Source organism: Acanthochromis polyacanthus, chromosome 15 (genome assembly GCF_021347895.1).
Source record: "Acanthochromis polyacanthus isolate Apoly-LR-REF ecotype Palm Island chromosome 15, KAUST_Apoly_ChrSc, whole genome shotgun sequence".
In the NCBI taxonomy this organism is placed as follows: domain Eukaryota; kingdom Metazoa; phylum Chordata; class Actinopteri; family Pomacentridae; genus Acanthochromis; species Acanthochromis polyacanthus.
In genome coordinates this window covers 23,426,656-23,449,893 of record NC_067127.1, presented here as the reverse complement: position 1 = coordinate 23,449,893, position 23,238 = coordinate 23,426,656, and the positions used below count along the sequence as shown (strand labels likewise).

The following is a 23,238-nucleotide window of genomic DNA, read 5'->3' as shown; positions in this document are numbered from 1 at the left end:
CCACATAATTTGTATGCGAATGAATTTAGATTTTGTGTGTAGTTTTGGTTAAAAACATAAGGCAACTGAACCTGTTTTAGGTAACAGTTTGTAGATAGACTGTTACTGCTGCCACACCCCATTATTCTCACAAGTTCTGTAAATGTATTCACCTTAAAAGAGTCACTCATCACCCCATTAAAAATGCCACTTTGACTCCGAGTTACATTTTAGTGTAGAATAATTCACTTCAAACTGTCACAACTGTGATCGTATTAATAATTACAAATGGAAGATAAAATATCCAGTTGTTAATTATGGTCATGCATAATGTCATAGCATTTACTGATTTTGACTTAAAATGAAAAAATATTAAATTTTATATGGAAACTATCAAGAAGAAATTAGACAGTAGATATAAAAAAACATGCAAAATATTCAAGTTTTGTGACACTGACATGTGTGTGGATATTGTGCTTTTACCTGTAAATCACCCAGTGTGGGTCTTCTTCAGACACACAAACCCCTCTCTCGTGTGGAGGGACAGGAGGGCTGTTAAACTGCACCCCCTGTGTTAGCAGCTTCTGGATGGTGGCCTGAGCATGACAGAATACATTAACTTCTCAGCATCGAAAGTTAATATTATGGATGACTTACAGTCTCGACAACTTCATAAGAAAAGGAGAAGAGAAGACCACCCACTATGGGAATGACACCTTCTCTGGAAGTGTTAAAGTTAAGCTGTACAGATCAAAGAAAAAAGAAATGACTGTTGAGCATGTTACTTCAGTGGTGGACAACTCAGATAAGAAAAGAGGAACTGGCCTTCATCATCAAATGTAGAGGAAAACATCTTTTAATGAATTGTCACTCAATACTCAGAACCCCCCCCCACACACACACACACACACACACACACACACACACACACAAAAAAAAAACGTGTGTCATAGAACAAAGAGAAGAATAAATGAGAGGAGCAAGAGCTTCGGCAAGGTCATGTCGTTGCTGTGGATAGCTGTCTCCATTTTCTTCAAAGTGCTGTCAAGTTAACATCTCTATAGACTTAATAAAGAAGCTGCAGGCTTGATGAGAAGTGGGATTACACAATAAGACAAGCTCATAAGGCAAGATCAACAATCTCTGACTCAGACCAATCAACATCTACTTCAAGGGCTTGTTAAAACCCCAACAAGTTTGTTCCTCATGTTATATTCCAAAGGAACATTTCAAGCTAAAAAAAAAAAAAAAAAACACATCAAAAACCGTTTTAGTCCAAATAGTGTAAAACCTGGCAGACCAGAAAATGTGAGCTCAGACTTTCTTCTGTCATTGGTAAAGTACATACATTAACATCAATAATAGAAAAGGGTCGCAATGAAAGCAAGACAGGTGAAGGATACTGTGTCTCTACTGTAAGGACAAATAAAGTGTGGCCTCGTTTCATAATCGAAGCCAGAAAAACATGTTTGTGTCGGTTGAAAGTTCAATAGTCATTGTACTGAATGTACATCAGGAATATGAATCTACTCAATTTCAGTGTTTAATATACTGCATACACAATACCCTTTCAAGGGCAGATGATGCTAGAATTGTAATTCAAAATACGATGACACTGCTGTCTGCGTTGTGTCGTGATATGTTCTGCTATGTCAGCCATCAACATAAACTGAGTGCGCCCTGTAATGACCTTGCTGACATGATGGAATTTAACGTTCATTTAGTCGAGAAAAATGCTTGACTATTTGATTAAAATAGATAAAATCAAGAGACAAAATGTTTTACTGTACATAAATTTGCAATCTGTGTCAGATTGGATGTCCTTGGATGTTCACCCATTTGTTGCTTCTTGTTGCCGTTTGTATACATGAAATCATGGTCAATATAATTTGTCATTTTTGACAAGATCTTGCAAAAATAAATAAATAAATAAAAATACCTAAACCTCTTTAACACCAAAGTGAAAACAGATTTTCCTAGATGATCCTACTACATATCCACCACTGGGGACTTATTGGGATTTATCTGTCAGTAATCATACAACCACTGAGCACCCTTGGCTGCTTATTGTGCTCTTTGAGTGCACAGTTTTTTTTAATTTACAAATTCTTGTCAAAATAGCCAAATTACATTGACTATGATTTCATGTATAAAAGCAACAAAAGGGTGAAACATCCAAGCGTGGTGAATATTTTTTACAGGCATTGTAAGCTATTTTTCCTGCTGCTGGCAGGAATGAAAAATGAAAAAGAACATTAATGGTCAGAATCTCTTTGTGCATACAAGTATTAATTAAAGAAAAAAGCATATATGCATATCAAAAACACAAATACAGCTTTATTTTAAGCCATGACTGGTATCAAAGATGGCTTTTGATGACATTACAGATTAAAGTCTTTGCTCCATGTTCTATTTTAGTTGTATTATTTTTATCTGTAAACACAGCCTGTATACAGTCAGAGTGAAGTGAAATATGTCACAGTTCATTAGAGCTGTTGGAAGATAGCAGGTAATAAGTTTGCCTGTGTGTCTGAGGAGGTCTGAGTTAGTAAGAACATACCTCAGCACTGATGAAGCGAATTTCAGCTAAAAGGCGCAACACGTGTACGCATGTTTGGCTTCCACTGCAACTGTGAAGACGTTCTGTACTGCTTTCTTCCTCTGAACAGCTATATTCTGGAGAGAAATCAGTGATATGAAATTTATCAGTAACACAAATCCTCAAATCCTCCTTTATTATTATCTAGAAAAATGACATATACACTACTACATCAATTACAAGCATTGTTTAATGTAAATTATTACTTTTTATTTGAATACTTACAACCACATTAGAACAAGTGTATATCAGAACAGTTATATTATTATGAATCTGGTTTAGACAGTGAAATGAGAATATTCTTCCTTGATATGAGCAATATTTATGTTATCTTATGGTCAGTCTTAGGATTATTCATCTTCTTACTGTCAGTCTTGGAAATTTTCCATCTCCCATCATCGTAAAGTAGACAGAATCGACAAGCAGCTCGACACACATCCCAAATTTCCTGTTTCCTGGATGTCTTTGCTAATGTTGCCCACAACATCACTCTGAAACAGCCAAGATGTAAAGAAAACTTCAAGATGACTCCTTTTTAGACGGTGGAGGTTGGAGCAAGGGCATAATCACACATTGTATGTCATCTAAAATTGTTAGTAGGGTCATGAATAATAAAAATTTGCTCAAAAGTCCTGATGGTACAACACTCTCCTGACTATTAAGCCTGCCATCCCTGATGTGCACATGTTCCAACAGTAATGATAGGGGCAGACATTGGGAAATCAACAATGCGCTGTGAATAAGATGTAATGGGAGGGTGCAGACTCCTGTAGTCACAAGACAACTTTAACTTCAGAGAAGACCAACAGATCAAACATTCATTAATATCTGATGTTCAGTAAAAGCAAGCAGTAATAAATTCAATGAGCCAGAAAAGTCTGATTATATAGGCAATTTTCCAACTGGGTTTCTGGGAAGCGTGACAGCTAAAAATAATTCAGAGCAAAATTTTACGCTGGCAAAAGAATGGAGAGAAAGGCTTTCATACATATACACATATAGGCACAATTAATACATGTACAAACACACACCTCTCTGTGTCGTTTGTGTCTTTGCTTTGTCTGGCCAGATGTCCGTTCACTTTTTCCACTGATGTGGAGTAATGCTGAGCCATAGCAGCGAGGTGAGCCACTGGTCCAGATCCAAGACTGCCTACGGGAACTAGACAATTGTTGAAGTACTGCATGCATAAGTCATACTGGAAAATCATTTGCATTTTCTATTAATCATGCCTTAATCCAAGTTTAACAAAAGATCAAGCCTAAATGAATTCTGGAGAGATCCAGAGCACGTGCAAAGTGAGAATGTTGTCATTTCTAGGTGATACAAGAGAAAATGACTTATTTAGACTGTCACTGTGGTGTTACTGACTACAGTGAAATCAGTTTAGACAGAAGCATATTCCAGATTTACACTGAAACCCTTCTGCAGCACCAAGGGTATTCAAGCGCTTTTTATGTGGACTGAATTATGAATAGAGGTCTGTGACTGTGAGTGGAGGCACAAAATGCTCCAGTGCATGTGTGCTCACCCTGAAAGTTCAAAGACACACACTCTCATGCACACACCGCTCATTGATGAACATCTGAGAAACAATACCAAACTGCAGCAACCATGCAAACTGCAGTTAATTAATTCTTCCAGTCTCAATAGTTGCTTTGTGTGCAGGCTTTGAAGCTCAGAATACAATGATTAAGTGTCTTCATTTAAGGGATACTTGAGGTTCATGGACAAAAACAAGAGGTGCCTCAAGGGACCAAAGCTTTTAACCAGTGCCTGCAGGAGAAACCCTTTGACGAGCTGTCAGACTTCTTCCCTGGGTCATTAAGATTGCTGAATGTTCATTTGATGCTGAGGACCAAGGAGCCTGGAAGAAGTCTGAGATCAAAGGCTCTCCCCAAGCTCAGGCTCTTCTGCTCCCAGATCTACAGTCGATTGGGCTTCACTGTGGGCAACACTAAAAACACTCTAAATGTGGTTTCTCTGAGAAACTGCACACAACCTCGCAACAAAGTTGGCCACTTAAACCACTTCTAATCAAATGTGGTGACTGAAGTTACAAAGTTAGCAGCAAATCACACCCATTGTTGTCTGTGACGCTCATTCAATTTGCACTCAGTCTGGGTGTAATGAGGGCCTGCTTTACTGAGGCAGCACCGAATTACACAACCGACACAACCGATTGTCTTCCAGGTGCGAGTAAAGAAGGGCTCAGTCAGTACAGATCAACCAGATTTATCTTGGATCACCAAGCTTAGAAAGTCATGCTGCTTTGGAATATTTATGCATGCTGCAGTTTAAAGGCTACAATAAATGTTTGATCATTCAATAATTTATAATGATTCATGGTCTGTAGGCCCTTTTATGTTATTCATGCAACAAGGCTAATTAAATGAACTTCAAAGAAAATACAAAAATACAGTCAGTGTACAAAAGCCACCACAACACAGCGAAAGAAAGTTAAGAGGGAGAGACAGTGAGAGAGTTGAGCGGAACGAAATACTAGCTTGAGCAGTAGTACAGACCAGAGCAAGTAAAAGGCTGAACGAAATGTACACAGCAACAGATTAAAATGACCGGCCTGAAGGTACTCAGTTTAACTTTAAGTAAAATTAACACAAAGCAGAACATTTACTTAGGACATTTAAGATGCACTGTCTTAAAACTAGTCCCTCCATCTTGCTGAAATGTCATTTAAGTGAATTTATCTTAAACCAAGTGGGAAAATTTTGAGTTCTTGCAGTGTTAAAACGCCTTTCAGGTCAGTAAACTGTCTATTTATGAAGCTTTAGTAAAACATATGATTCCCGGTGAAGATAAAACAGTCGTTAATAATCTGTATTTCAAGCTTCAAGAGAAGAGCTTCTTGCAAATCAGACATAGGCTAAGCAACTGTCAGTGTAACTTAGTGTAAAGTGAAAATGATGAAGAGAAATGTTTACTTTTTGAGGTGTCATCAGCATCCAGGACTATTTGAAACTCATCAGGGGCCAAAAGGAGACCTGCAGCAACAAGAACAGGACGACTATTTGTCGTATCTTGGGGCTGCATATCTTTGGCCTAAAAAAAGACACAGAAGAGTTATTGTACAGAACACTAAAGTTATTTCATTGGGCATGCCATTTACACTTATTTTGCCTCATTAAAGTTGCACATTGCATTTAAGTGGACAGTTGAACACTCAAAGGTTATGCAAATATTCTGTTTTGGAGGATAGGTGAATCTCCTTTGCTGTTCCTGTCTGTGATATCAACAGGTTTGTTTTTTTTAATTCTTCTCCCTCCACAGTTTTAAATGAGCTGTAACATTGTGTAATGTAGCACAGTCTGAAAAATGGGCAGAAAACCTGCTGCATAAGCATGGCGGCTTTATCCTCAGTCCGGGGAGGTGTCTCGAAGAGCGTCCGCCTGAGCTGTAAGAGGCGAAAAGCTGATGACAGGCGTTCTTGTTGTGTCCCGTTATCCAACAGCATGGCTTTCTGAAGGTGAGTCAAAGAAGCCTCAAGGCGCCCCTCCTCCTCTTCAATTGCTGCCAGCTCTGAGTGGACTTGACAGCGCATCTCGAGCAGCATACTGTTAAAATAACACACAAACACTTCTAGTATGAACTGATACATTGTGATGGTACAAAAATCTGTAAGTCTGCTAGTTCAAAACTGGAAGATATTAATGATTTCTACACATATCATCTTGTAAATCACAGGCTGCACAGTGGCTCTGTAGTTAGCACTGCTGCCTTGCAGCCAAAAGATGCCCGGTTTGCGAACCGGCCTGGGATCTTTCTATGTGGACTTTCCATGTTCTCCATATGCATGCGTGGGTTTTCTCCGGGTATTCCAGCTTTCTCCCACAGTCCAAAAACATGTAGAGGTAAACTGGCGACTCTGAATTGTCCGTAGGTGTGAATGTGATGTGATTGTTTGTCTCTATGTGCAACCCTGTGATACACAGGTGACCTGTCCAGGGTGTCCCCGGCCTTCACCCTAAGTCAGCTTAGGGTGAAGGCCGGGGACACCCTTCCCTCCTGCAACTGCCCATTTCCACCGCTCTACTTTGCATCGCCCTTACTATACTTGATATGCTCACCTACACACTGTTTGAATTTTACTGCCCGCTATAAATGTAGTTTCATTATTGCCAGACCCTTACACCACAACAGTAAACTTGTGAATCAGTTTCAGTGTTAGCTTATATTTTATATGTATCATCTTATCATGCATGTATCCGATTGTTTGTGATATGTTCCTTGTTCCCCACCCCCCTCTTCTTCCACTCCTCCTAACCCCAGATGGCGTATGAGTTCTGCAAAGCGTTTTGAGACGATTTGAATTGTAATTGGCACTTTATAAACAAAACTGAATTCAATTGAAATGAATAAACTGAATTTTTCTAAAGCAGCAGTGCATGGCAATCTAAGACACTCTGTGTAAACTAGATCAGTTGAACAAAAAGCAGGATCAGGCAGACCAAAAGTGAGCACACCATCAGTAGATCAATACATCAAGCTTTGTTAACTAAGAGCTAGAAAAGCAACTTCTACACAGATTCAGTACTTGCTAAATAAAGAATGCAAGACTTCAGTCAACAACTGTCAACAGAACGCTGTCTAGTAGTGTCTCAGAGGACCAGTCGAGTCTTTATATCATTTCTCAGGAGGGAAAACAAGGCCAAACGCTTGGAGTGGGCCAGGAGAGAGCAGCCTTTCAAAGTGAAGGATGGGGGAAAAAAAGTCCTAATTAGCAATGAATCCAAGAAATTGGTGGCAGTAACAGGAGCATTTATGTAAGGAGACCAAGAGAACAGAATGAAACACAGTACTCAGAACATTCAGCGCTGGGGGTGTTTTGATGCTCTGAAGCTGGAACCTTAACCAAATCAATACTACCTTTACAAAGAAAAAAACGGCACTAGATTTATCAAACGGAAGAATTGTGTTTAAAGAACTACTTAACAAGAGAACGCCAAGTAGTGGTGTTTTTTTCACTTTTCACTAAATTTTTTAAACAAAATAATTAGTTGTAATTACATGTTTTTAAACAAATATAAAAGAAATGCATTTTCTTACACTACCTCAGACTTTTGGATCCCACTGTAAATGTTACTATGCATGTATGAAAACATTCTATTGGTGAATTCAGACTTTACTGTATTTACTGCATGAACCCCAAAACCAGAAAGAATGATTAAAAATTATGACTGTTATATACATATATATATAAATATATAGGCCCTCTTGTGAAAATGATCTGATAGGGTGCCATAAACTATATTTAAAAATAGAGCACCTTTAGGTTTTAATATTTAATTTGGCCACAGTTTTTCTTTTTGTCAATTTGTTTCTATAAACTAAGCTACATTACACATTCAAACACACAGGCAGGTGACAAATTAAAGGATAAACCACCATGCAATGTCTCAGTAAGGTGTTGGGCTACCACATAAAGAACAGTATCAAAGTGCCTTGGTGTTGATCCTAGAATTCTCTGGAACTCCATTCTTTTAAAAGATATTCCTTCAGTGGTTTGTTGATGATGGTGGTGGAGGCCACTGTCTAACACACTAGTCCAAAATCTCTCATGGGTGTTCAGTTGGGTTGAGATCTGATGGCTGAAAAGGCTACAGCATATGATCTACATCATGTCTGTCCTCCTCAAACTATACACTGACCTCTAGGGCTCTATGGATGAAGAAATTGTCATCCTATAGGAGACCACTGCCACCAAGATGGAAATGTTTCAACGTATCATAAAGCAGACCCAAACCACGCCAGCACAATGCCCTCCACAACATAAGAGAGCCACAAAATGCCTTCACTGAAGAGGCCAATCAGTCAGGTTTTTCCTTTAATGTATTGTCTGTGTGTACGCTCCATGAAAACCAAGTACATGCAAACCGAAAATTCCTCAGACATACACGCATAACCATGTCAAATTATGATGAATTTAAAGAAAGTTGAAAACCTTTGCATGTCTTCCAGTGCTTCGGCCACCCTGAGCAGAGGTGTTTTGATGCGTTTCCTAATTTTGCGCTGCAAGAGGGGCAGGCAGACGTTCCACTGGGTAACACAAACTGCCTGCACAGCCTGAGGGTCCCCCTCTCTCACTGCAGTCTGCAACCACTGATCCAACCTGCCTATCTCCTTCAGTCGGGCCTGTGGGACAACAACTACAGATTGAGCATCTCTCCTGTAGCTATGACGGCACAACACTTCTATCACTTGGCAGGTATACTTAGACTGAATATGGTAAATGCGCCAGTTTCTTAAACGTGACAGTTTTCACAGCATGCTATGAAAGAAGATTATATGATTGCGTGATCCTACTTCCCCGGAGACTGTTTTTCTTGTTAGCACAGTAAAACTATAGGAAATGTATTCAGGTGATTATATGATAATTAAAATTCTTCACTGAAACTTAAATGAACTAGCAGGTCATTAAAGGCTGGGACACCTCTTCAAGTGAAGAGGAATTTCTAGCCTATAAACAAGCAACATGATTACAGTAAGTACAAGCAGTTATTCACAGTTAATCAAGCTTGTGCAAGTAGGTTCACTGCTTGCATTAAAACGTGGCAGGAGGATACGGTTGATAATTCATGTATACGATCGAGCACCTCCACACTGGCTTTGGAATACTCATTCATCTTCGCCTCTTTCTTCAGAAGGTTGATTTCACAGTTGACACATTCCATTATTATGCGCTGGCCAATACTCTAAAAAGATAAATACACATGTGATATCAGGAATCAGTGTTCAGTGATGCACTGAGGATAGAATGACAAATCTATAAATTAGCATTACCATCTTTTTCAAACCAAAAAAAATCACATACATGCACTGCTGCTAATTATCATTCTGTGCAATTCCCTCAAAAAGCAAAAGTAAAAACAAACAAAAAAAAATTACTTTCAGAAAGTAAAAACGCAGTAATCTCTTTAGCTCTTAAGCCCAGATAATTAATTTCATCTATTGTCAAGTTCGTACTTACAAGGGGATGTCAAACTCCATGCATAAATTTGCATATTTCTATAATATGTACAGTTAAAGCTACTGCTACAGCTGCCTGAGGTTTTAAGAGAATATCGGACACTCACAGCCTCTCCCACCAACTTGAGCTCTTTCAAACAGTCGGCAGCCACTTTCTGATGCTTCACTTGCAAGGCCAGCAGAGCCAACTCCAGGAGGAAGGCAACTCTGCAAATCCCAGATAAAGCATAATTTATACAGTTCAAAACACTTCAGTACAGTAATCTGAGCTGTGTACTGCCCTTGGGATATTCATTTGTGAGGTTATGGTAGTCTGAGGTTTAGGAAGAGGACGGGGAGCAACAAAAGTAATCTTGTAGGAGATTTGATCAGAATACTTTGGGTCACAGACCTGTCAGACGGCAGGACGAATGATGGGCTCTGAGGAGGGCCAGAGTTCACAGGAGTAGCGGGTGCTTTGGTGCAATCCACCAAGAGATAGAAAATCTCCTCAAGCTTGGTGGAATCCTCTTTTGTCAGCTCGTCCTCATTAATTTCTTCTAGCCTGCTGTGAACAACAGAGAGACTTGTCTGTGTACATTAACATACATAAATGTGCGCATCCAAGACTACATGCATCTGTGTTTTCATTCTCCCTCTAATACACTCACACCAAGCAGTGCATGAACCTTAGGCAAAATAACCTATATGGTGCTGACGATGGCTGGGTCTGACTGAGTCAGGCTGTCTACGTTTATAGCTGAAACGAAGAGCCATAAGGAGCTCTGACATGTTGAGTACACGCCTGCAGAAAAGTGGTGGGTGGTTGGGTTTGTACGACAGTATTCACCACCAGAAGACATGGTGCTATATTATCAATGTATGCAGCCAGCAAGCTAAACCTGCTTACTTAGAGAAGCTGCAGGCTGAGCTACAAGCCGGTGAATCACTGGCCCATTGACCTAGGTTTAATGTTTGCAGAGCTTGCAAGTTAGCTTAAGGCAAAAAAGATTAAAGATCAAAAACACAACAAAAAATCCCACTGCAAGTCTTACAGCTTAAAAAAACATGGCAAATATATTAAAAAAATAGCAACACAGAATAATAAGACTTCAAAAATCACACAAAATATAACTTTGGTATGACACAACCCTTAGAAGGGTCAAAAACAGTAAAGTTTATGACTCAGCTTGCCTTTATTGTTGGCGAGAAGTGCTCTAAAAACAGTAAACATGCACTCAATCACAAAAGCACATGTTCAAACACAGTCTTGCCTCCACAACTATTGAAAGCAAACATTATTCAAGCAGATCAAGGACTTATTTTTGTGGACAACTACAGCTAGAGTAGAACTTGTTTATTTTAGCAGCAGATAGATGGAATGTGCTTTCATCATAAAAGCACAAAAACAATAATTCATCCAGCCACAATGCCTATAAAAAGTATTCACCCCTCTTGGATGCTTCACCTTGTTGTTGTTTTTATACATGAAAGAATGGTTAATATAATTTGGCATAATCTTCAGAGGTCCAGCTAGTTGATGTCACAGCTAGTGAAATGGAGATCACCCGAGTGCAGCTGATGTCTGTCAACAAATGACTGTAGTCTAGAAACACCTGTATCTGGAAGGTACAGTCTCTGGTTCATCAGCATCCCTGCTACAATTGCAACACGAAGACAAAAGAACACACCAAACAACTCAGAGGAAAGATGACTAAAAAGTATAAGTCAGGGGATGGCTACAAAAAGATTTCCAACTGTTAAATCCATTATTAAGAAATGTTAGGAGTATGGCACTTGTTTAAATCTGCTTAGAGCTGGCCGTCCTGACAAACTGAATGACCAGGCAAGAGGAAGACCACTAAGACATCTATGACCACTTTAAAGGAGTTAAAAGCTTCAGTGACTCAGATGGCAGAGACTGTACATACAACAACTGTTTCCCAGGTTCTTCACTTGGCAAAATTGCATGGAAGAGTGGCAAAGAAAAAGCCACTGTTGAAAAAGACTCCTATGAAATCTTGCTTGGTATTCACCCAAACACACGTGGTACATTTCAAGGTCAAGTGGAAGAAACTTCTTTGGTCTGATGGCACGAAACACTAGCCTAGCCGCGCTAGACCCATGTTCTGAAGACGCAAGGGTCTAGGCACGCTTGACAGGGAGGGAGGCGGGCTAAAAGGTTGTCTATCAAATCACTCTGCAGCAATTGGGTAGGTATACAACCAATCAGAGCAACGAATAGGCTGACGTAGTTCCTACTGCGCAGGATTGTGGCTAAGTCCCATTAGCTTCCCAACCAGTGGAGCCAACTGGTATATTAAGGATTTGCCATATCCCGTCGGCATAAGTCCAAATATGTCTTTCTTCTCAATGAAACACTTCAGTGCCGTCCTTTGTTTATCTTTCAAGTTGAATTTTAGCTTCAAATCTTTAAGGGCTGTGGCCAAAGCCGAGTCGAAAGATAACTGTTTATTGTGCGCTGGTTGTTTCTGTCAGAATCGTCGCGCCTCTGTCGTCACTTAGTTACGCCCGCCTTCTGACTCTACACTTCATGGTGATTCGTCCGGCCAGTTTTAGGAGAATCCAACCTCGAGCCTTATGGAGGGTAACTAGACCCACCCTGGCAGAGAATTAAATTCATTGCCGTGGGTTGTCTAGCGCGGCTAGGCTAACGAAACAAGCCACATGACAACAAACACACCATCTCCAGCATGGTTGTGGCAGCATCATGATATCGGGATGTTTCTCAGTAGCAGGCCCTCTAAGGCTTGTGAAGGTGTAGGGGAACATGATTGCTGAAAAACATCACCAAATCATGGAGGATATTCTGACTCAGTCTGCAAGAGAACTACGACTTGGGAGAAGATTTGTTTTCCAGCAAGACAGCAACCCCAAGCAGACAGCAAAAGCTGTCACACAGAAATGATCCAAAGACAACAAGGTGAATGGTCTAAAGGCCGAGTCACAGTTCAGACCTCAATCCAACTGAGAATTAGTGTCTGGACCCGAACAGTTCTCTTCACTCATAATCCCAGTGGAATCTGATAGAGTTTGAACGGTTTATAAAGAAGAATGAGGTAAAATTTCAGTGTCCAGATGTTCAGACTGATGGAGACAAATCCACACAGACTCAGTGGTATGAATGCAGCCAAAGGTGTATAAACTAAATGGTGACCTGAAGAGGGTGAATATTTACACAACCATTTGCCTTACTTTATATATTTTTTAAGTAATTTACATGATTTTGGAAAAATGTGTTTTCTCTTTGATATTAAAGGCAATTTTTTCTTGCAAATTCTTGTCAATAAAGCCAAATTACATTTAATGTAAATGCAACACAGAAACTTACTTTTTAAATTCCTGTATTTTGAAAATGACGTCTAAGGTAATGCATTGCCTGCTTGTTTCAAGGAGGGCATCACTGTGTGACAGCTTGTGTCGTACCTATGAAGAGAAAAGTAAGACGTTACACTTTATACATCGTGAAATGATTCACAAAAATGTTTAGGGTTAGGATTAGATGTTAAATGTTTATTGCATTTCAAATTTAACTCAAATAATGGCAGTAAAATTAGTCCACATAGTTTCTTTTGAGGTTAGTATAAGACATGGGCCATTTGTATAAATAGGGTCAGGTTAGAAATGGGCTAAACCTTTAGTTAAAAGTGTAGCTGTGTACTGTATTCCATGCAGACAATTTGACTGTCACATGTTCAGAAAGTATCACCGTTGGCCAACTGTGATAAACTGGTATCAAGTTAGTCAGAAACTTATTGACAATATCTTCTGAAAACGGTGTGTTTTCATATTTCAAGGATTTTTAGATTTTCAGAAACTTTTAAAGATTAAATGCCCTTTCTGGATTCGGATAGTTCTGAACATCCTAAAAACCTATTAACCATGATAAAAATAACCACAAAGATTGATGCACGGTTGCTTTTCTTAATCAGTTAAAATATGCAAACTACCAAGATAACTACTCCGCATGCAGCACACTGTTTACCAGTAATGTAAAGAGTCTTTGATAAAGATGTGGAGTATGCAGCTTGATAAATTCCTCTGTAGCTTTGGCAAAACTTTCAGCCTCCTCAACGTTCCCAGAGTCCACAAGGCATCTGACTAGGTGCCTGTAAAGAGACAGAGAGCAGGCATATGGACATTGATCATGTTGTTTCATAGTCTATATAGCGCCATATGCCAAGTTCCCAGTTTATTACTATACGTACACAAAACTACTCGAATAGAATAGAATAGAATCACTTTATCCGTAAACGCAATCCAATCAATATACCAGTACAATCCAACATAATAGCTTCCCCTTATGACACTTATAATGTTCACTGTTGTTGACACTGAGTCTCTAAGGTCAGTATGTTGTTTGCGTTGGAATTACATTGCTTTATACTGAAGAGTTTTTCATATTTTGTTCAAATCAGACCATGCACTGGAATTACTGTAGTAACCTTTCAAAAGAAACTGTGATTGTTGGCCAGTCTATCTGCCACGGATGAATGCTGCCCATGCCAGACATACTGTGCCTGATCCTTCTAATACCCCTTGACTGATATTACACTGTCCAGGAGTGGTACTCGAATTGTTCATTGAACAAAGACAAAACTAACATTTGGGTCCGAGGTGTCAAGGGAGAGAATGATTAAACAGCTTACATTAGAACAGATTCTCCACTCTGAACATGACTAAAAGGCAACTAATTAACTTGGGAGCTGGAAAACCGAGGTCATAAATGAACTGCTGGTTAATTAGCCCTGCACATCAGCTTCATGAATCTGGCAGAGAATGGATGGGAATCTGAAACTGACATATTAAAGAAAGATGAATAAGAGAGCATAGCGGGGTCACTTGCATCATGAGTTCAGCCCTCCAGTTGTAATCTTGGTCTGCCACCTCCTCCAGACTTTGCACCACCTGTTTGAGGGAGGGGACCAGGTGGAGGCATCGCCCCGGTTGCAGGAGAGGATGCACTGTCTGGCAGTACAGCACTGAGGCATTGAACACCATGAAGTGGTATCTGTGATGCACACGCATAAAGAGTAAATACAGAATGGTGCATTATTTATATGATACACATGCAAAACATTTCATCTCTTAGTATAGCCCCATTCAGACCAGACGTCAGGTCTGTAAGCAGAAGTCCTGTCATTTGCAAATGTTTGCGAGTTAAGAATTGTACAATGAGCCACAGCAGAGCGCCCTGTTAAGCTCAATAAGTGAAATTTATGAATTCATAGCGCTGTTTTGGAAAAAAAACTGTGCCAGTAGACCGTTTGAATGCGGCTAATTTATGCACCAGAGAATGTGCTGTGCATTCATCTGGGTTGGATGGATTAGATATGTATTCCCTTTGGTATCATTGGGGTTGCACATTAGGCCTTTTCATTGACAGGTTATGAGTTCATTAGCAAAGAGATTCAGTGCTGATTGCCTGCAAAGGCTAAGCCAGTAATCTCCAAGCACATATTTCAAAGTAAATAACAAAGGGAACTTATCAATCATGATTTTTTTTGTTACAGCTAAATGTATTCGCCTCTTTCACCCTGCTCTCAGATACTTTAAGTTGGCTGTTAAAATGAAGAACACATGCTGAATATGATCCACTTGTGAATAAGGGGTCAGGGCGAAGCATGAAAATCATGTTATATTTCAACAATGTTATTTAGTTCAATCAAACCATTAATTCTTAAAATATTTCTGTGCAGCACACTGAAAGCAATCTACCATAGCTACAAAAAAAGCCCTCCCTGTGGGGCATATTTCACTTTCATTACGTCTTTTACAAGAGCACTTTGGCACTATAGGGGCAACTGCCAAACAATATCAGAGATGATCAACTGTACACAGCATAAAATGGTCAACTTTCTTGACACTGTAACAACAAAGCCAAGCACACTGCTGAGAGGTTGCATACCTTGGGTCACGCTTTGAAATCTCAGTTGCTTTCACAAAACACATCACAGCCTCTTCAAAGTCTTCCTAAAATAGAAAATAATGCAAAAGGGTAAATGAGAACTTGTCATATCATGGAAACATACAAAAGAGAGTAGAAATAGAATATTCAAAGGAGGCCGTAGTCTGACAAAAAAACAAAAAAACAAGACTTTAAATTGCGCTAAAAAATTCAAACAAGGGCCAAATCACTAAAGCTTGTTTACAAAGTTAGGGCATCTGCTTCATTTTTTTTGTGAAAATAAGTACAGTGTATCCCTACAGTAATTGTGTGTACATACCACACTACCACAGAAACACAAACACACACAAAGCCCTTGAGGAGACGTGTCCAATTTACTGTCCTCACCACACTCCCAGTGGCCGGCGGAGACTTTAGCTGGCCCTGGCAGAGGTAGGCTCGACACAAAAATTGATTAGCCGGCGGATTCCCTTCAAAGTACATCTTTAGACATGCTGCGCTTATCTCCAAACAGCCCAGCTGAAAACACGCAGAAAGAGAGACATAAAGGCCAAACTAAATAAATATTTAAACCTCATCTGCAGTTAGACTGTGTAACTGGAAGTTTCTTGAGTCTGATGCATGATCAAAACTATTCAGAAATGGCATAATGTATGTGAGAGGCACATTTTTTTATGCATGACAAGGAAACTATCTTAATGCAGGATGGTGCCCTTAGTGCAGTGATACATACTGTCTCCTGTAAATTGTCAAATAAATTCACACAAGGTGGTGTTCATTCAAAAAACTACAGTCCTGCGACGGGAGATCGTTAAAGCTGCACATAGTAAGCTTTTAATTGTGCTATGACTGTGTATGAAATATTTCATTTTTTTCTTCTGTAAGAGATTCATAAAATAAGTGAAATCCGACAGTAATGAACAATGGATAAGGGTGTTCAGGAAATGTCTGCATGCAAGTGGAATATTTATGACTCTCTGGAAAACTGAAGAGTATGGCAATGTAGTTCTACCGGTGGTGAGGGCTAATTCAGTATTCACTTAAGCCTGACACTTCAAGGCAAGCTGCATTTTCACAGAAAACCTGCTGTACGATACAGGGGAGAAGAAAGAACAAATCACAATATGGAATATCCTTGTGTTTCATTATTCAAATATATTTCTGTTGCCTTTGGATAGTTCTGTCTACATTAGTAAATAGTCATTACTATTCCCTGCTGGGAGAATATTTAGATTAAGCTAACTAAAGTTATTTTATGAAAACAATGAGAAAATGAGATCTAAAATAAGACTTTTCCAGCAGAGGGGTACTGAACAGGCTTTTTTTTTTTAAATCACCACAATGTTTTCATCAGGGAATCACAATAACAGCAATCTCAAAAGGATCAAGGCTCTGCTTTATTTAGTCAAACCCAGTAGGTCATCTCTGACTTATAGTGACATTATACAATAATGCATAGCAATAAATGATGTGACGAAAAAATTACGAACTTCCACAGAACATGCTAATACATTTTTACGGTATTCCATCACTTAGATGCAAATCTTTCATTCTTGGAGGCTGCTTGAAGCATTATGTCTTATGTGACATCTCAGCAGCCATGAACTCCTCACTACATAAAAACACTCCTCACAGCAATGCTAAAAGTACAGTCAGAGCATGTGTTCTCATTTTGCTGTCTTTCATACATCTGATGCTGACTATGCAGGCCTATGCATATATCTACCGTGCTGTCCTCAATTTAAGTCTATACATGATTCTGTACAAAGCTGATAACTGAATTTTTAAAGAACATGTTTATTGTATGATATAATGTATTTTAATTTCTTTCAGTAGAACTGAACGGAATAATTCCTCTGTTGTAAGAATGAAAAATCTGAATAATTTAGTTTCGTAAAACACCACACAAAACCGGTCTCTATTTTTAAAAGCATGTTGTGCAAACCAAAGGCATAAATACACCATGTCCTCTCGTCCCCTGTTCAGGCTAAACACTGGGCTCGACTTCTATTCAGAGGCTGCGACTCGTGACCTCGGTGTATCTTAAAAATGGCTCTGCTGAAACATAACCAGACACTACTGCAGCAAATCATCCCAACCTCTGTTACCTGTAGAGCTTCTTCTGCACAAACGACGTACGAGTCTGAGGAAATACGTGGAGTTCTTCTGCTGCTTCCAGCTGCTGTCGTTTTCTGGATCAAATGGTAAGCTGACTGCAGAGCTCCAGAGTCTGAAACATACACGATGAGTGCAGCAAACCTTCACACCTCTTCACACCCTTAACAACAGTAGCAAATGACACAACAAACCTTGGTGCTCCTTTGCCTTTGCAAGATACTGACGAATATCCAGGTCCATGTTCAGTTAAAGTTAACTAGTATACCGGTAGTATTTCAGTGTGTGTTAGCTAACGGTAGCTAGCTACACAGTAATATTGGTCAGTTTAATGCTAATGCTAGCCATTAAAAGTTCACAGGTGCGTGTAACCTGTTAGTCGACAAAAACGCTAAACTATTGAACCACTACAACAACTATGCGGCTATTTGTTAATTCTGCATCATTATATAAAAAAAAAACTACTTAACTGGTAGTCTGTTTAAGAAATAGCCATTAACTACGGAGTCGCTAGATTTTAACCAAGCAACTATCCATGGTTTGTAGTGTGGAAGTGTTGCTAAGCAACCGTCTCTAGCGTCTACCACGTTTGCACTACGGGAACACCCATGGGACAAACGTGTTTGAAACTCTGCTTCACCAGAGCGGATGTATACAAGTTATTGTCTTGATGAACTGTCTGCATCATAAAATGTAATTAACTAGTAGTCAGACATTAAACAGCTCACTGTTTCAGTGGTGGCGCCAGACATTTTAAAAGGGTGGCTAGACTGACAACCTTACTCACATTTAGATTGCATACACTGCAATGTCTTGTTAAAAATTTTTCATCAAATCACTGCATGCAAATAATTCACGATTATTGTTTGGTCTCTTACCCATATGATTTTGTTACGCAGGTAAGACTACAATGTAGAAAAACTTGAGAACTCACACACAGCGCAGTTTTAATTATGTAACTTTCAATTGATTTAAAATCTGAAACAGTTAGTTATGAGTTTTAATTCTTCATAAGGTACAGAGGATAATGGCAATTTACCCTTAGATCAAAAGTGCCCTTTATTCAGGACACCCACGTAGTTGAGATAACACACTCTGTCCATCCTGCCTTTTTTCTTTCTTGTGGCTGCAGGTTCTGGGTCAGTCTTACATTGTTCCGTAGTTCAAATTACCCTTCATCCCTGCAGTCTTTAAGAGTCTGTGCAACAGCTTCAACTAAATTCACAGCGAAACCTAAAACATATACACTTTAAATGATAAAAACATACACAAATCTTGATTTACATATGAAAACAGGTGCATCTTTGTACTGTCTATACTCCTTTTTTATGAAAAAACACAATCTTTGAACTGCTACAAAATCTGTGTAAAATGTTCATCAGATCTACTTCGTTGTATGTGGTTGAATGGGAGGTTTACTGCTATGATGCATCTCTATGAGAACAAAATTATCAGAGAAAGTATTCTGCTCAAAAGTTCTACCAGAAGAAATAGTAGTGAATGGATACAATTCAGTTCTACGAGTATGTGTGTGTAGAACTCGAGCAGGTTTCACAGCTTTATGTGTGGTTCTGGTGTGACTTTAGTCTGTGATGGCCACCCCGGGCCAGCCTGCTGTCACTGCAGTAGATAAAATTTCTCTTTTGGCATAATGTCATGTTGGATGCATACTTTAAGAATATATTTTTGAAATACATTCATTCCAAAAAATATAAATAAAAAATGAAAAGATGACAAATATTAAAATTAAAAAAAGGACTCCTCCCTCTCACATACACATACTTGTACAAAATAAATACCTCTTCATGAATGTGGTCTCAACTTCAAAGTGCATCATTAGAAATCAGGCCACTCAGTGTGCAAATATAATTTACTTGGTCAAACCAGATACTGCCTCTGATGTGACAGGGGACAAAGTAGTGGAGCAAGGCAAAATGCTGCAGCTCTCCTCTTAATGGACCTGGGATTCCTAGCTGGAGGTTTAATTGACAGAATCGCGTATTACCTGCCAGTATTTCAAAGCAGAATAGATAGCTCCTCGGTGGCCCTCAAGCAAATTTGTTAAGCAGTTCATCATGGGATCTCTCTAAAAATACACACAAAGAGAATATTCACCCTTTGGGATGGCTTTCAGTGTGAAATATATAATTATTTTCTGTAAGAGATTTTCCTCTGTCACTTGACCTACTTAATGGTGTGAGTTGATGCTTTTATGTGTTGTTACTGATTTCACAACTGTCATGTCATACAGTGCTGTTGCTAATGAAGGTGGGCTTTACTGCATTCTTAATTGAAAGAGAAACACCTATATGCTGAAACTGTGGACATTTCAGGGGGATGATGCACAAAATATCCAGGAATGGGCCACTGGAAGGGATATGGTGAGGCATTCATATTCAAGACACATCACATAAGTATGCAGTATGATCTTTGTAATACTGCACCAACTTCAGTGACACAGCCAAGTGCATTTTCATTTATTAAATGCACTGTGATTGTTCATTTAAACATGAAAAAAATAACGCTTAAATTACTCCTGAAATACATCGGAATCAGTTGGTTTTACGTCAGCAATATATTCAATTCCTTCCACAAGGTGGTCAGACTGGCTTCACAATGTTAGTAGCCAAACAATCTGGCCAGCACAGATGGTGCTATATGATGATAAATAGGATCCTAAGATGCTTAATGTGTTTGTTCAAAGTGTCATCCACTGTGCTACAACAATACACCTTTCCTATTGTACACATTGCTTACAAATCTTCACTGTGGTATTTATCATGTGGATGAGAATTTATGTAATATATTGCATATATAAAATTGTAATCTGATTACATTCAATCATATCTGCCAACTATGAAAAAAATCTTTCATAAAACTCTGCAAACAAGGCTTCAATATTTAATGTCAAGGCAGGTTGTGGAAATGCTGACCCAAAATAGCTAAATAAAATAAAAGTAATAGCAGTTATAAGACAGGATATATGCCAGTATTCCAGAGAAACAGGCAACCGGGGCATTTTCACCGCAATATCTGACTTTAATTTACTGTCGTTGGAGCAGCTCCAGGAATGGCTCGTGTTCGCAAAGAGAAACTGCCCTGGACTACATGAATAACAAGCCTGGACTCTTTTCAGAATTTAATTTAAAGAACTGAAGAGTTGAAGTTCAATCCAATGAATAAATGTTAAGCTTCAGTTAGGGCTCAATAGCAGATTTTAGCTCCATTCAGCTTGTGTTTACACACCATCATAAACACTGTTTTGCTGAAATGTGCCCTGTTTAGGTCATGGTCTCTTGTAAACTGAGAAAGGAAATTGAAATGCCATTAAGTGATGATCCATGAGCTGTGTCTGTGAGTTATCTCTAGTCCAGAGCACAGACACCAGCCACATTTAATGAGGATATAACCACATGACACAACCTTGTCAGTAGCACTGATGCGCACCAAGGTGGAGAACAAAGATAAACAATGCACGGCCAGTAGTGACATTACGTTAATCACCAGCAGTTTCCAGACACGAATACAAGCAAAAACCCAAAAGACCGTAGCTCCCATGTTTTTATCCCCAGGATGCTCATTGTAAACACACATTCAGATAAACAAGATGAGTCAGAAGCGATTTGTTATTCATTTCAAATGTATGTTTATTTCACATGCTTGGAGGTTATAACGAGAAAAAGAGCAAGAAAATACAATCCAGGGGCCCATTCCATCAGGGGAGGTTAAAAAAAAATCCTGGCTTATTTTGATTAAGTCTTGCTAAATTAAATGAGAGCTCTGTTTCATTATGTGGCTCATAAGAGCCCCTGCTCAGTAACCAAGGTAACCACAGCTGCTCTGTAGCCAGTTAACTGAAAGATTTCAATAAACAAAATCCCAAAAGATACCGTCAAGTTTCTTTTCACATTCACATCAGGTAAGTGTTTGGAAACATACAGTGGGTACGGAAAGTATTCAGACCCCTTGAAATTTTTCACTCTGTGTGTCATTGCAGTCATTTGCCAAAATCCAAAAAGTGGAAGAGTCCATCAAGCTGGATACGTTGTTTCTCCTCTATTTCAGTAAAATGGTTGGCTAGGGTTCTGCAGAAGAATATTAGTGTAGGTTAAAGAATTGATAAAGACAGAGGACATACAGTACATTCAGAATTTGTTCTCTAACTAGGCATGAATTTATGTGTCTGCAGTTTTTTACCACTTGCAATGCATCTAAACACCAGTTAGCACCAACTATGGCAGGTCCATTCTGTATTACTCCACCAAGGAACGTGGCGGAGTTATGTGACGATCACCACTGGTTTGTCTGTCTATCAGTTCGCAACATTATTCAAAACAGGACTAACGTATTTGGATGATATTTGAGGGAAGGTCAGAAATGACACAAGGACCAAGTAATTAGATTTTGGCAGCTTATAATCTGGATTCATGGATTTGTTAAAGGTTTCTGTGTCATAGCAAGGTCGGCATCACTGTAACTATGACAGCAAGCGAAGCTGCCTGCTGATTATCTCATGATTGCGATTCTACTACAAATCCACCACTGCAGCTCAGGACTAACCATTGTAAATGATACAAGGAACAATTGATTAAATTGTGGGAGTGTTTCGGAGTCCCATCAATTCCTGTTGCTAGCTACATATTTAAGTCATGCGATTCGATATCTGTACACAACGCACACCTGTGCTCAGCACAAGGTCATTTTGTTTGTGGGTACATCTGTATTAAATGGCCACATTCTATGTTGCAGTGATTTCGATCACCAGTAACTACTAAAAAAATATTATTTATCGTTAAACGGTTTCAATTTAGGTGCCCATATAGCTCAACGGGTTAAGCAGGTGTGCCATGTACAGGGGCTTCCCCGATGCAGCAGCCCGGGTTTGATTCCTCCTCACGCCCCTTTACTGCATGTTCTCCCTCCTTTCCTGTCTGTCTCTACTGCACCTATCAATAAAGCCCAAAGAGGCAAAAAAAAGGTTACAATTTAGAATTTAACAGCATAAAAGTGTGCCAAGGTTGTTTAAAAAAAATTTTATTTCTTTCAGGCTGTGAAAACAAAAAATAATTAAAATCCATGCCATGACCTTGTGCTGTGTTCAACTTCATACTTCCATCCTTCAAATTTATCTCCAATTGCATCTTTTGGTACTTGATACCAGATGTCTGACTTTCAGTGCCAATAAACAGACAGCACTTCTTAATCAAACAGACACCCCAAGAAGAGGAAATTTGTCAAAAAGTAGGTGATTATGTATAGTTCCTGTTAACTGCACGATGAGAAGTTACTAACGTCATTCCTTAATGAATTACTTGTTCCGATTATGTCATGACACATCAAAAACATGCCACATTTGGTCTTACCCCTGGCATTTTTGCTAATGCAGAAATAGTCTCTTCATCTAGAGCCCCAAACACACCGGTGCCCTTTCCATGCAAACAGGAGAGCACTGCAGTTGCTAAAGCAAGAATTGCATGAGATGCTCAGTGTTTTTACAAACTAAGGACTGTTCACACATGAATCAGGCACGCCTTGGGCATCATGAGCTGGGGGATTTAGGAAGCATATACACCAGTCTGTGCATGCTAAAAAACTTCCTGCCTAGTATTGTGCAGGTCCTGTTGTGCTGCCAAAACAGGTCATTTTGGGGCAT

General features: G+C 39.2%; 1 protein-coding gene across 5 annotated transcripts in view; it reads right to left on the bottom strand.

The window, feature by feature from the left end:
* The window catches only part of LOC110957748 (cilia- and flagella-associated protein 46), a 69,186-nt gene extending 51,034 nt beyond the window's left edge, over nucleotides 1–18,152 (bottom strand). For 3 of the 5 annotated variants that reach the window (XM_051960094.1, XM_022203938.2, XM_051960093.1), the window contains exons 1-17: nucleotides 17,780–18,151; nucleotides 17,579–17,700; nucleotides 15,858–15,989; nucleotides 15,471–15,535; nucleotides 14,409–14,573; nucleotides 13,548–13,671; nucleotides 12,894–12,988; nucleotides 9,954–10,109; nucleotides 9,670–9,769; nucleotides 9,190–9,288; nucleotides 8,538–8,728; nucleotides 5,925–6,150; nucleotides 5,521–5,638; nucleotides 3,610–3,739; nucleotides 2,945–3,069; nucleotides 2,540–2,655; nucleotides 463–575 (exon numbers count right to left, since the gene is read on the bottom strand). In XM_051960094.1, the coding sequence (XP_051816054.1) occupies nucleotides 463–575; nucleotides 2,540–2,655; nucleotides 2,945–3,069; nucleotides 3,610–3,739; nucleotides 5,521–5,638; nucleotides 5,925–6,150; nucleotides 8,538–8,728; nucleotides 9,190–9,288; nucleotides 9,670–9,769; nucleotides 9,954–10,109; nucleotides 12,894–12,988; nucleotides 13,548–13,671; nucleotides 14,409–14,573; nucleotides 15,471–15,535; nucleotides 15,858–15,989; nucleotides 17,579–17,700; nucleotides 17,780–17,828 (2,126 nt within the window). In that variant the 5' untranslated portion in view covers nucleotides 17,829–18,151. Of the gene's footprint in view, nucleotides 1–462; nucleotides 576–2,539; nucleotides 2,656–2,944; nucleotides 3,070–3,609; nucleotides 3,740–5,520; nucleotides 5,639–5,924; nucleotides 6,151–8,537; nucleotides 8,729–9,189; nucleotides 9,289–9,669; nucleotides 9,770–9,953; nucleotides 10,110–12,893; nucleotides 12,989–13,547; nucleotides 13,672–14,408; nucleotides 14,574–15,470; nucleotides 15,536–15,857; nucleotides 15,990–17,578; nucleotides 17,701–17,779 lie in introns of all 5 variants that reach the window. The other 2 variants (XR_007947262.1, XM_051960092.1) reach the window with 2 other exon arrangements.
* Between the last annotated feature and the right edge of the window lie 5,086 nt (nucleotides 18,153–23,238).